Raw genomic sequence first — 12,478 nt, 5'->3', positions numbered from 1 at the left:
CATCAGTGCCCTGAGACAGGAGGGGTGGGTGTGATGCACAGTGTGAGCCTTGATCATTGATTGTGACATTGCCATCATTCCACCTGAGTACCCACTATGGCACGTACTGCCTTTTCCCTCACCAGAGGATGATGTCCCTATGACAGAGGTGCAATGCGTTGGCTGCATTACATGCCATGTAGTAACCAGCTATTATGTTCACATATGTCTCTCTGTGACATGTGGCTGGTGTATTGATGTGGTGTCACTTGTACTTCCTCACAGGTAGGCGCCTCTGCCAAGGAGCAGATCTGGCTGACCGCCGTCAGTGCCGTGAGGCGTGTGGATGGTCGGAGGCGGAGCCTGTCCCAGGTGAGGAAACGCTGGCAGGATATCCGGTGCTGGACGCGGAGGATTGCACGGCTCCTGCTGGGGGACTCACCTGAGAGCCACAAGAACCGCGGCCACCGCCGTCTGACCCACCTCCACAGGCGTGTGCTGCCGGTGGTCTTTCCAGACCTGGAGAGGCGCTTACAGGCGATGCAGCAGGCGGAAGGGGGTAGGTACATGTGCGTTTGTTGTGTGTCACCGGCATTTGTAAGGGCACAGTGGCATTAATTCACTGGCAGGGTTTAAAGGTGCTGTGCCCATCCAGTTTGCCCAAGTGTAGCGCTGCGCCCCTGCCACCCTTCCCCTCCTTGCAATGTGTTCCCTGGTCTGTGTGTAGTCACTCCTTCACAAGGTAATGTAGGCTGGCGCTTTGTCCACGAGAACAATGACTGTAGCATCATGGGTGGTGGTGGTGGGTAACAGGTTGTGGGACCTTGCCTGTGAACTGTCAAGTTCACTGCATGTGGGTTCCATGTCAGTTGGCACTGATGCTGGCTCCAGACATGGGAGTTGGTCTCTCATGTGTCATGCCTTACAGCGCGCATGTCCTATGTAGTGGCCTGTGACATGATGTGCATGAGTGTGCGCTACGCATAGTGCAGGGATGGTGACGTGTGTAGCAGTCATTCCCATTCAGCCATTCAGTAGCATGTAGTTGCGTGCCCAATACTGTCCCCTGGGGCACCTTATCCTCAGTGTTGTTTGTGTCATCATCAACGTGGACACTCTCACTGTCTACAGCGTAGGTTGTGCTCTGTGCCATTGTCCCCTGTCACCATGTATATAGACGTGCTATTATGTACAGGTGTCCACTGTGCAGCCTGACCTGATTGTCCCTCTTCATACTCACAGTTGCCAGTGCCTGTGTGTCTTGTTATACTCATCTGAGGATGGGCACTGGTACCTCATTATTTGTACAGGCGCACCTTTGCTGTTTTGCGTCCAATCTAGCCTTTTGCCTGCCACTGTGTTTATCACCCAGACTATGAGATGTTGGTGCCACCTGTGTCTCAGCAATTAGCATCGTGTGGGGGTTGCTTGGGGCGGGCAATGCCTATGTGTCAAATCCTGATTCCTAATTGCTGGGTCTGGACAGTGTGTGATGTTACTGGACACACACGCAAGGTGCAGTGACCGAGTTATGTTGGGCATGTTTGCAGCATTACCTATGCAGCATGTGTCTCAAGTTCATGGATATTGTCCCTGGTCATAGGTATTTTCACAAACGCTGTGTGGTGCAGAGGCAGTGCAGGATTGTCCCCAGGGCCTGGGTGCTATGTCAGACTCCGTTTCCTGTCATCAGCTATTGTCTCATGCTCTCCATGGTATTTCAGTGGCATGGTGGCTCAACCAACTGTGTTTCATGCCCTACATCGGTACCTTGTTTTGCAGATGTTAGGGATCTGCCTCTTCAGGCTATGCAATGTTGACTATGTAGATTGGACTCATGTGACAGATGTGTACAGGTGTCTGATTAATTTCTGTCTCTCCACCCTGCCCACAGCATTGTCGGGGGACACAGAGGGAGACATGGACACGGACCAGGCGGAGGGACCGAGCACCAGTGGCAGCCGTGACATCGGGGCTGGCACATCGAGTGGGACAGAGGCGGAGGATAGTGTGGCCGAGGACCTGTCGACTGGCACATCAGACTACGAAGCTGACAGGTCCGAGGAGGATGTCTCAGAGTTGGCGGAGGCTGCACCAGCAGCTGACAGTGGAACAACACCTGCCACCGCCCCCTCAGTTCCCACCAACCGCCTCCCACTTGCTCGTGTCCCTTCCCAGCGTGCCCGGTCACCGCATGTCTCCTTCCTGCCAGGCACCGCACCCCCTGCCCCTGTCTCCACTGCTGCCGCCAATGCTGAGTCTATGGACATCCAGCGGCAAATGCAGGTTGGTCAGGCTGCAATCCTGAATGTCCTCCATTCCCACGGGAAAACCCTCACCAACATCGAGGCATTCTTGGAGGGCATTCATTCTTTGCAGGCTGAGCAACGCAACTTGCTGAGGTCCCTAGACTCCACACTGACTGCAGCAGTGGGTCTCCTGCAGCGCGACCTCCCCCCACCTACCCCTGCCCCATCCACACTTCCCACTTCCATGCCTGTCCCACGTACACCCAGACGTCGGCATGCACCCACCACAACAGACACAGGCACCACACCAGCAGGGAAGGTCCACCGCACTCCTCCTGACACGCACACACAGGGTGAGATAGGCACACCCACTGGGTCGGGGGGCAAACGTGTGACACGCAGCCAGAGTGGGAGTCCGCATTCCACACAATCCACTCCCTCCAAATCCCCTCCCCTCAGCTCTCCTGGCCACATCTCCCCCAAGGACTCCTTCATGGCCGCTCTGTCCCTGAGCCCCACAGTTACGCCACCACGCAAGCGGTCAAGGAAGTCCTCGGTCAGGGTGGTTGAGTCTCCCCCCCTGTCTCCACCCTCCCCCGGTGGCGCTGCAACCCATCCCTCTGAACCCCCCCCCTCCTTGGGGCCTGAGGTCACTTCGGGTGCAGGGGACTCCCTGGAGGACCTTGCTAAGGTGTGTAGTGCCATCCTGGCCTCCGCCTTTGGCCATGACACACCCCCTGTGGTTGAGTCCTCCATCCCTGCACCCACAACGCCGCCCCTTTGCCCTGATGTCCCTGCGGTGCCTGTTGCTTCCCCCCCCCCTGATGCCCTCACCAGTATGGAAGACGATGGCATTTGACTGTGCAGGCAAGGTAGGGGACACACATCCCACTGTGTCCCCCATGCAGCTGGGAATAATTGACTGCCCTATGGCCTTTGTTGACTTTGAACTGCCGTTGATCCACGGACATTGTGCTCATGCTGATTAAAGCTTATTTTTTTTTTCATTATCACACTCCTGCTATGGTGGTATTGGTGTTGGTGGGGCTGCTACATTGTTTTGGGTGGTGTTTAAGGCTTTGGGTGTGTGGGATTTGTAGTAGTGTTCTGCTCTTTGGGGCCACCCTCGGATCTGTGTGCCATCACAAGGTGTTGGCTAACTTCCTTAGGTCATGTCAGCAGTTACTGCATGGTTCAATTGTCCCAGGGTGTATTCCTTCCTCTGTGTACCCAGTTTCTTCCCTGCAGGGTGTTCCCAATGTTTAGCGCAGAGCTGTGTGTACATGAGCTGTGTGTGTGACGGAGCCCTTCTACTTTGGCCATGCATGCATGGCCATGTCTCCACCTGCAACAATCGTGGCATCCTTGGTGATCACTGTACTTGTGTGTGGAGTCAGTTGACATGAGTTCATGGGGACATGTTCCCTTGTAGGCAGTATGGATGTGGGTAATTGTGGCATCACACACATGTGTTACACCCCTCCTGGGTGTGGACACTGCTGGGAGGACTCTGCACACACCCCTCCTGTCTCTGGGCACTGCTGGGAGGTGTCTGCACCCACCCCTCCTGGGTCTGGACACTGCTGGGAGGACTCTGCACCCACCCCTCCTGTCTCTGGGCACTGCTGGGAGGACTCACCACCCACCCCTCCTGGGTCTGGACACTGCTGGGAGGTCTCTGCACCCACCCCTCCTGTCTCTGGGCACTGCTGGGTGGACTCACCACCCACCCCTCCTGGGTCTGGACACTGCTGGGAGGACTCTGCACCCACCCCTCCTGTCTCAGGGCACTGCTGGGTGGACTCTGCACACACACCTCCGATTTCTGGATATGTGCGCTTGGCACATACACGGTGGGGTTACGCACACTGCATTAGAGGTGAGGGTACGTGTCTACTGACACTGGTGTGGTGGGGGTACGCTCCGTACGTCCGCGGGTGTGGGTACGGGTCGTACTTACACTGTTGGGCAGGGGGGTACGCTCCTTGCATTCGTGGGTGGGGGTTCGAGTCGTACTTACACTGTTGGCATGGGGGGTACGCTCCGTACGTCCGCGGGTGGGGGTACGGGTCGTACTTACACTGTTGGGCTGGGGGTACGCTCCGTGCGTCCGCGGGTGGGGGTACGGGTCGTACTTACACTGTTGGGCAGGGGGGTACGCTCCTTGCATTCGTGGGTGGGGGTTCGAGTCGTACTTACACTGTTGGCATGGGGGGTACGCTCCATGCATACGCGGGTGGGGGTACGGGTCGTACTTACACTGTTGGGCAGGGGGGTACGCTCCTTGCATTCGCGGGTGGGGGTACGGGTCGTACTTACACTGTTGGGCTGGGGGTACGCTCCGTACGTCCGCGGGTGGGGGTACGGGTCGTACTTCCACTGTTGGGCAGGGGGGTACGCTCCTTGCATTCGTGGGTGGGGGTACGGGTCGTACTTACACTGTTGGGCAGGGGGGTACGCTCCTTGCATTCGCGGGTGGGGGTACGGGTCGTACTTGCACTGTTGGGCTGGGGGGTACGCTCCTTGCATACGGGGTGGGGGTAGGGTCCGTACATATCCGTCCCCACGCTATGTGATGTTTGTGCGGCCCGTACCCAGGCCTTTGCCACGTGGGTGCGATCCGTCCCGCCATTGTTGGGGTGACGTGTGTGGGCGTGGTCCGACTCGTACCCACGCTCTTCAGGCGTGGGTACGGGACGTACCTGTCTGGTTGTGTTGCCGGTTCGCGTGGTGACGGACTTCCGTTGTGGCGGTCGCTGGATTATCAGGACACGCCCCCACCCCCTCGTGGTGACCAGGGCATGGGAGTCAGGTATGTCCAGGCCATGTGTAGTGTGTCACTCATGTGGTTGTTTTGTGGCCTGCCCTGGTAGTGCCACCCCCACCCCACCCCACTTTCCCCCCTCCCTTAGTTATTCTGACCTTCTGCGGTGTCTGCGTCGTAACCTGTAGAGGAGGTGTACTGCTATGAGGGCAGGGATGACTCGTAGGTTCGGGTCCATGTCTGTCCGTCGCGTACTGGTACTCCTTGCTCGCGTCGTCCTGTCGCGTACGGGTCCTCCTTGATCGCGTCGTCCTGTCGCGTACGGGTCCTCCTTGGTGGCGTCGTCCTGTGTGTCCGTCACGTACTGGTCCTCCTTGTTGGCGTCGTCCTGTGTGTCCGTCACGTACTGGTCCTCCTTGTTCGCGTCGCCGTCTGTCCGTCGCGTACTGGTGGTCCTTGTTCGCGTCGTCCTGATTTTCCGGCAGTTTTTGGCTGCCGCAAAATATTCACCGTGCGGGGTGACGTCGGTGCGAATCGTGATTCCTGGGTCGTGAATGGCTGGCTGCGTGCGTCCCGACGTCAGGTCGGCGCTTTCCCGGATCGCATTGGTAGGTGTTTTTTGTTCGGTCGGTCTTTTTTACGATTCGTACGGTAATGGTGTACCCGTGCGAATCGTAATTCCATGTTTGTATATTTTGACGACCGGGTACGCGTCGGACGGAGAATATGCTCCGTCCGACGGTTCGTACCCGGTTTTTACCGGATTGTGATCGGCACCATAGTCTTTACTAGACTCATGGGACCCCCTTTTGAGCCCTTGCACTTTTGACCTCTCCAGTACATTTCTTGGAAGGTAGCTTTTGTGTGGTCATAACATCTCTTAGAGGTATTAGTGAGCCTCAAACCCTCACACTACAAGAACCCTTCATTCAGGTTCATAAATATAGAGTTTCCCCAAATTGGTTTCCACTTTTCACCTCAATCAAATTATAGAGCTCCGAGTATTTTCCCTCAGCCAGACTCTACAGGCTCTCATGTACTACACGTACACAAAAAAGTGTTTTAGCAAAGCTGACCAATTGTTCGTAGCCTTTGCTAAACCCGACAATGGCCAGCCCATCTCCAAAGCAGGCATTGCCACGTCGATAGTCAAGTGCATCCAGACTAACTATCATAGCGCTAAAAGAGCTCTCCCGGTTACCCCAGGGTGAACTTTACACACAGAGAGGCAGCAATCATGGCTTTTCTGAGAAATATTCCATTCGCTGACATATGCAAAGCTGCTACTTGGTTAATCCCACACACATTTACTAAACATTGCGTGGATATATTAGCCAGACAACAGGCAATGGTTGGCCCAACAGTCATCAAGACACTATTTCAGACTTCTGCATTATCCACACACTAGCCACCGCTTGTAGAGAGATACAGCTTTACAGTCTATGCAGAGCATGTGTATTTACAGCAACACACTCTACAAACAGAAAATGTTACCCTCTAAGCATCTGTTCTTAGAATATGGAGTGCAGTAGATTGACATGTGCCCATCCTCCAGCCCACAACCATGTGGCTCTGATCACAGATCTCGTCCTTTAGTAGTTACTTTCCTTTCGAAGAATGCACATGTGCACCATTCTGCGATTACTCACCACTCCATATTGCTCACATTCACTGTGCGTAACCAATTATGAGTTGGTGCCTGTTAAAACAAATTCCAGAGGGGACTAGTATCTGCTCAGCTGAATCAGTGTGAAATATTGTCCTTCGGTTTTCATATGCTTGTATTTGTTTGCAACACAGTGATGTAACTGCCTCCTGAATCCTTGAACTTACAAAAGGTATGCCTTTCCTGCAGAACACCAGCTTCGTGGTTTAAAGTTCTACGTTGAAAAAGTGGAAAGAATTGCCAGACCTAGTTTGTAGTGCAGTCACTTCATTTCTGGCTTCACATTTGGCCATATTCACCTGTTCGCAACGAATAAAGTCTTAAAAGGTCTTGAAACCCTTCTTTAATCGTGGCCTGCCAGTGATCGTCAGTCAATACTGTTACAGCCCACAACCCTTATTTTCAGTGGAAGCTATTCTGGGCACAAAATTAGGAACAGCCTTGTCACCTACGATGTAAATTCAGGACATAAAAATTAGTGAATTTATAGAGTGAAAATGATGAATTGCCTTGTGGTTTCGTGGCGTTTAGGTCACATTGCCATTTCATACTTTGTTTTTTTCAATATCCAGGTAATATGCCACACACATTCCTCTGGCCAATCACTGGGGGCAAAAACTCAAAAACCTAAAACGAGTGATACCAAATTGCCTTTGTCAATCCATTACCTGCTGGTTCACAGTCATCTGCCTCTTTAGGGGGCCACATTGTTCTTTTCAGGACTGCAGAAGTCTATAACCTAGAGATGTTTGGTCACAGTATAGGGGCCCTGCACTGTGCCGTCAAACATATCAAAGCACTATTATTGTATGCTCTTTTGTGTTGCTGCAGAGGTTTTACCCCCAGCAATGATATAATAGCAATTCCTAATTAACAGAAAGTAAACGTATTCTGCAGTGTTGTTTTCCTGCTGTGTATCAAATTGTTCCTCACAATGATTATCAGTACCAAAAAAAATTCTTAGTGTGTGGGTATGTGCAGATCCTCCTCAGATGTATTACTGAAGTTGCCGGGTGCTCCAATTTGGTTTTCGTAATCAATATTTTGTATGAGTAATCTAATAGGCTCTGCGCGTTGTGGGAAGACCTCTTCTATGCTTTGTTTTTCCTCTCATTGCCTGAACTGGTCAACTTGTTGCCGAAGTAGGACCTATCAGCATGTCAGCCTCTCATAGAAGACTATTGCAACCATGTAGGTGGCAAAAAGCTACCTTCCAGAAAACTGTATTGGGGCATATTTGTCAGTATCCTTAATTGTACCCGCTTCAAACACTGTTAATAATGCATGATTAATATTTGTCGCAAGGCTATTCGTGCAGTTTAAAATCTGTAAAGTCTGACCTTCGACATTGTAACAGAATAACATTACAATAATGATAGCCTTGTGGTGGTGGTGGTGGTGGTGGTAATAGTAACATTTGGTATTTATAGTGGTTTCAGTTGTTGAAGTGCAATATGTATAATCTGTGCAGATCACACCCCTCGGAAAATCCTCAATAAGTAGAAATCCAATGCTTGGAATTAAAATACCTTATTTCCTTAATTAATGTTGCGATATTGTTTAGCATGTTTGACAAATAGAGTAATCTTCATATTACCCATTAGAGATTCAGTTCATAAATCAATATCAAAATGGTCGAAGTTAGAGGGAGGAAGTTGATGAGCGCCAATAAATAGCTCTGAACGTGCCATACAAGCAGATCATTTCTCAGTTTAATTTCTAGGTAAAATAGGTAAACACGTTAAACGAGGTTGTAGCAACACCCAGAATAAATGTGTGTGCAAACATTGAGAATTTTATAGAGGGTGAGGTTTCCCGAAGTTTGCAAAGTTTAAGCTAAAAATGATGCATAGTGTTTATCTGAAGAGGGTAACTACATAATTGAAACATTTGCGGGATTTTTTTTCTGTCTAGCGTATGTATGTGCATCCCCTTTCTTTGAGCCCCTCGCTTCCTCAATGTCAGTATTTGGGATATAGGTTGCCCATGTGCGCTCTTCTGAGATCATCAAACGGATGGTAGCATTCTGTATTAGGGTGTACCCCATCCTCTTTACCTCCAGCCATCCCACAAAAGATTTTGTCATAGGAATATTTGCTGTAATGTTTTGGCAGTTACCTTTCTTTGAGAAGGATGCTATTCTATTGATAAATTGCTCTGGAGTGTCGAAATCTCCCCAAGTCAACCTTCTTTCATAAATGGGACAACTGCTAAAGGTGTATACACTTAATATCACATTATGGCTTCATTTTAATGTTGCCTTTATCCAAAGTATGTTACATTTCCTGTGGGTGTGCAGATCACTACGTACTTCAAGGGCTGTCGCTTTTTCACGGTGAGCCTTGCTTGATAGGTTGTGTTCTATAACTGCTTGTCTTCTCCCTTCTTTCACAGGAGATTGAGCGACTCAAAAGTGAGAAGCCAACATGGGAGCGACGTCTGCGATGGGACGGCATGAAGTCTGTGTTTGGGGGGCAGCCATCTCTCCTATGGATCAATCCCTTTGCTGGACTCCACATCAGGCGCCTTCTCCTCCGAGGAAGGAAAGGGGGACCAGAGTTTTCAGTCTGATCTGGGAGTACCCTACTGAACTTTTTAAAGAACAAAAAACAAACATTTATCATATTTATTTGGTGCCAGAAAAGCTGTGTACATATGTCTTATGACCAATATGGCGTGAAAAGAAAGAAAACGTGGCTTGCTGCAAGCACATTTTTTATGAAGTACATTTATAAGCCGTTTCATCAACATCTACATCCATTTTGGGAAAGTATACATTTGATGCCACCACCGTGAAATTGAATAGGGCAAGGCATGTAAATGAGCCAAATTATATCTGTACTCCTGTGTTCTACCTGTACAGAGTTCTGCAGATTTTCCATGAAAGCCCTTCTGTTTTGGGAAAGGAAATATTGTACGTACTATCATCCTTTTTATCATCAAAGCTTACTCCTCGATTCTTCTATCCTGAGAGCAGGTATTAATGCTGGACGCAATCAAGAGGAAACTGTAGTATTCTTCCGTTCATTTTTAATCAGCTGCTTAGCCAGAAATGACTGTTGAATAACCATGCACTGTATTTGCAGAAAGTGACAAATCATTCACCTTATGGTGTTTGACCTCTTATCCATGTGCTCCTTGCCTCTTAATCCAAGGTGGCCTAATAGATTAAAAGAGAGACAATTGAATGGTTGGCAAAGAGACTTCAGTATTCTATTTTTGGAATATTTCATATTCTGATTAAATTTAAGCATAGAGATCTTGTGGCCTATGATAACAGAAGTTAAGCACACCACAGGTCAGAAAGTACAGTCCATAAACTCAGTCATTGTTTGTGTGTGTGTGTGTGTGCGTGTGTGTGAACATATAGAATAATTCAGTTTCAAATGGATGAAATGTTAGTGGTAATATTTTACTGTGGAACATTAAGGAATTAATGTGTGTACATCATTTATATATGAAAGCCATGATGCGATGTAATATGGTATTTTATTGCCTCTTTTGACTGAGGGTAATTGCATGCATCATTAGTCAATGTTGTGGTAGGTAGGAAGCCTTTTCACCTCAGTCGGCAGTGGCAACAAATGCAATATTGTTCGCAGTTGCATATGTTGTGTTGGTCAGTATTTGGACTGTAGTATTTTTGTAATCTCTTGTTTAACACCACAGGCCCAAGCAATGTAATTTGCTGTGGAGCCTGGAATGCCCCAGAATCTGTCCCCTTGGTCAGAATAGTCATATTGAAAGAGCTCAGCGTTTTGTATCACAGTTTTCTTTAAAAAGATTGGCTAAGGCCCAAGGCACACACAATAGAGATAATAACATAAGGAAGCATCAGTTTAGGTTTCTTCTTCGATTGGAATCTACTAAAATAATATTTCCTAGATTGGCTGCATCGTGACCATGTGGCTGAAGGACCAAGTGTATTCAAGTCCTGCTTGATGGTATAGAACCTTTTTCTTTGCAGAAGCTGTTGGGTCGTTCATATTGTCTGTGAAGTTATTGTATTAGTGTAGGATTATGCATGGTAGTCATGGTATTTCTGTGACTGAACAAAACTAGCCGGTGGTTTAAACACTTGAATGTCATTGTCAATGTCCTTTGACAAAATGTATTTGTTTTGTAAAATTATACTATTTCTACCTTTTTGCCTCTAAACTGAATCTTTTGAGAATTGTCTGCTAGTCTTCTTTTATTCTTTCTCTTTGCGTTTTAATATTTAACTACCACATTTGTAATCGGTTTATGGAATGTGTTGCAAGGTCTACCAAAGCTGTACCATATGATCTTCTCCTTCATTCTGTAGTACATGACCCGATGAGATACTCATTTTGTTTCCTTCAGTTCATCACTTTTTGTCAGACATCATTTTCAGTGTGTTAATTTGGAAAATCATAATTTTTTTATTCTAGAGGAAAACACAGATAGCTATAGATATGTAGATATTTATCCAAATATGTACATTTATAAATAAAAAAACTATGTATATATGTATAATAATATATACGTATGTGCTAATATCTATAAACCACTGTGGTATGTGTGAACGTGTTCAAATATTTTGCATTATTCTCAATAATTGAGAATAAATCTATTGTGCTTTCATTACTGATGTTGGAGCAGGCTGTATTCTTGCCTGTCTCCAAATAATACCAATATTTAGTCATTGTTGAATCACTTCAATATATTACTAGTTTGTAGACTTCAGACGGGTACACTAATGAATTTAAATTTTGTTCATGTACATTGGTACAGTTAAATTGCTTTCCTAAAATATCAGTGCTTCCCTGTGGAGCAGTGTTGCTTCACATATTTCCCTGTAGTCAGCTCCTGAGTATAATTTGAGAGTATCAGGGAGGCACTCTGTATAAATCACAGACATGTAGAGCATGATCATAGATTTAGAGCATTATAGCAAGCTCTCCTGTCCCTTTACTGATTTGATAAAAATTTGTTAGGAAAAGCAGCCGCTGCATTCATTAAGTACAATGTATTTGAAAACGTTGAAGGAAATTAACAAAGCGCTTTTCTGTGGTTGCCACTGATTCTTGTGTCCTTAATTTTGAAGCCCTTATAATAACTGAGTAGATAATGGACAATCCTTTTGATATATTTTACTGTTGTGCTACACAGACACATACCACAGAGCGTCTTCCTAAAAGATGTGTGCTAGCTTATATTGTGGTACCATGCAGCGCACTAACATGTTTTATACTTACTGTGCACTGCTGTAATGACTTTGGAATGTATTGTCAAATTTAAGAGTTATAGATATTGTAAAATATTTATAATCTCAGCAATCTGCGGCAGATAACCAGCAGGGCTATAAAATAGATAAAGAAAATATGAAATATTAATGTAGTTTATGAAAATGCTCATGATAAGAAATGAAAAACAGGTGATTTGTCTTCCTAAAGTGGAGCAACTATTATTGGATTAGTCAATAGCAGTTTTATCTCTTACATTGTAAAGTGAGGGAGAATCCCTAAAATACCCTACTTTCTTTAAAACAGACATCAGCTTTTAGGAAAGTGCAGGGAAAATGCTGCTTATGGAGGTGCTTGACATCATATGAACCTGGGTGTTTTATTCTAACCTGTCACACAAGTATGATTACCGTAAAAGAACATCTATTTATATTTACCTTCCTCTCCATCATCGACCAAAACAAAAAGTTTCCTTAGTTAGGGAATGAACTTTCGGCAAAACCTCAGATCCCTTTGCTTTCCAAGTCATCATCAACATTGGCACTTCTAGCTAAGCTTTTGTGATGGATGGCTTATTCTCAGGCCCATCACAGACAGTCATTCAAAATCCCAC

General features: G+C 47.3%; 1 protein-coding gene across 2 annotated transcripts in view; it reads left to right on the top strand.

The window, feature by feature from the left end:
• ZDHHC7 (zDHHC palmitoyltransferase 7) overlaps positions 1 to 10,832 on the top strand; it is a 335,738-nt gene extending 324,906 nt beyond the window's left edge. For both annotated transcript variants that reach the window (XM_085637984.1, XM_085637985.1), the window contains one exon: positions 9,053 to 10,832. In XM_085637984.1, the coding sequence (XP_085494110.1) occupies positions 9,053 to 9,229 (177 nt within the window). In that variant the 3' untranslated portion in view covers positions 9,230 to 10,832. The remainder of the gene's footprint in view (positions 1 to 9,052) is intronic.
• Positions 10,833 to 12,478: the final 1,646 nt, after the last annotated feature.

Source organism: Triturus cristatus, chromosome 12 (assembly GCF_964204655.1).
Source record: "Triturus cristatus chromosome 12, aTriCri1.1, whole genome shotgun sequence".
Classification (NCBI taxonomy): domain Eukaryota; kingdom Metazoa; phylum Chordata; class Amphibia; order Caudata; family Salamandridae; genus Triturus; species Triturus cristatus.
The sequence above is the reverse complement of the archived record's forward strand: the minus strand, read 5'-3'. Positions and strand labels throughout refer to the sequence as shown.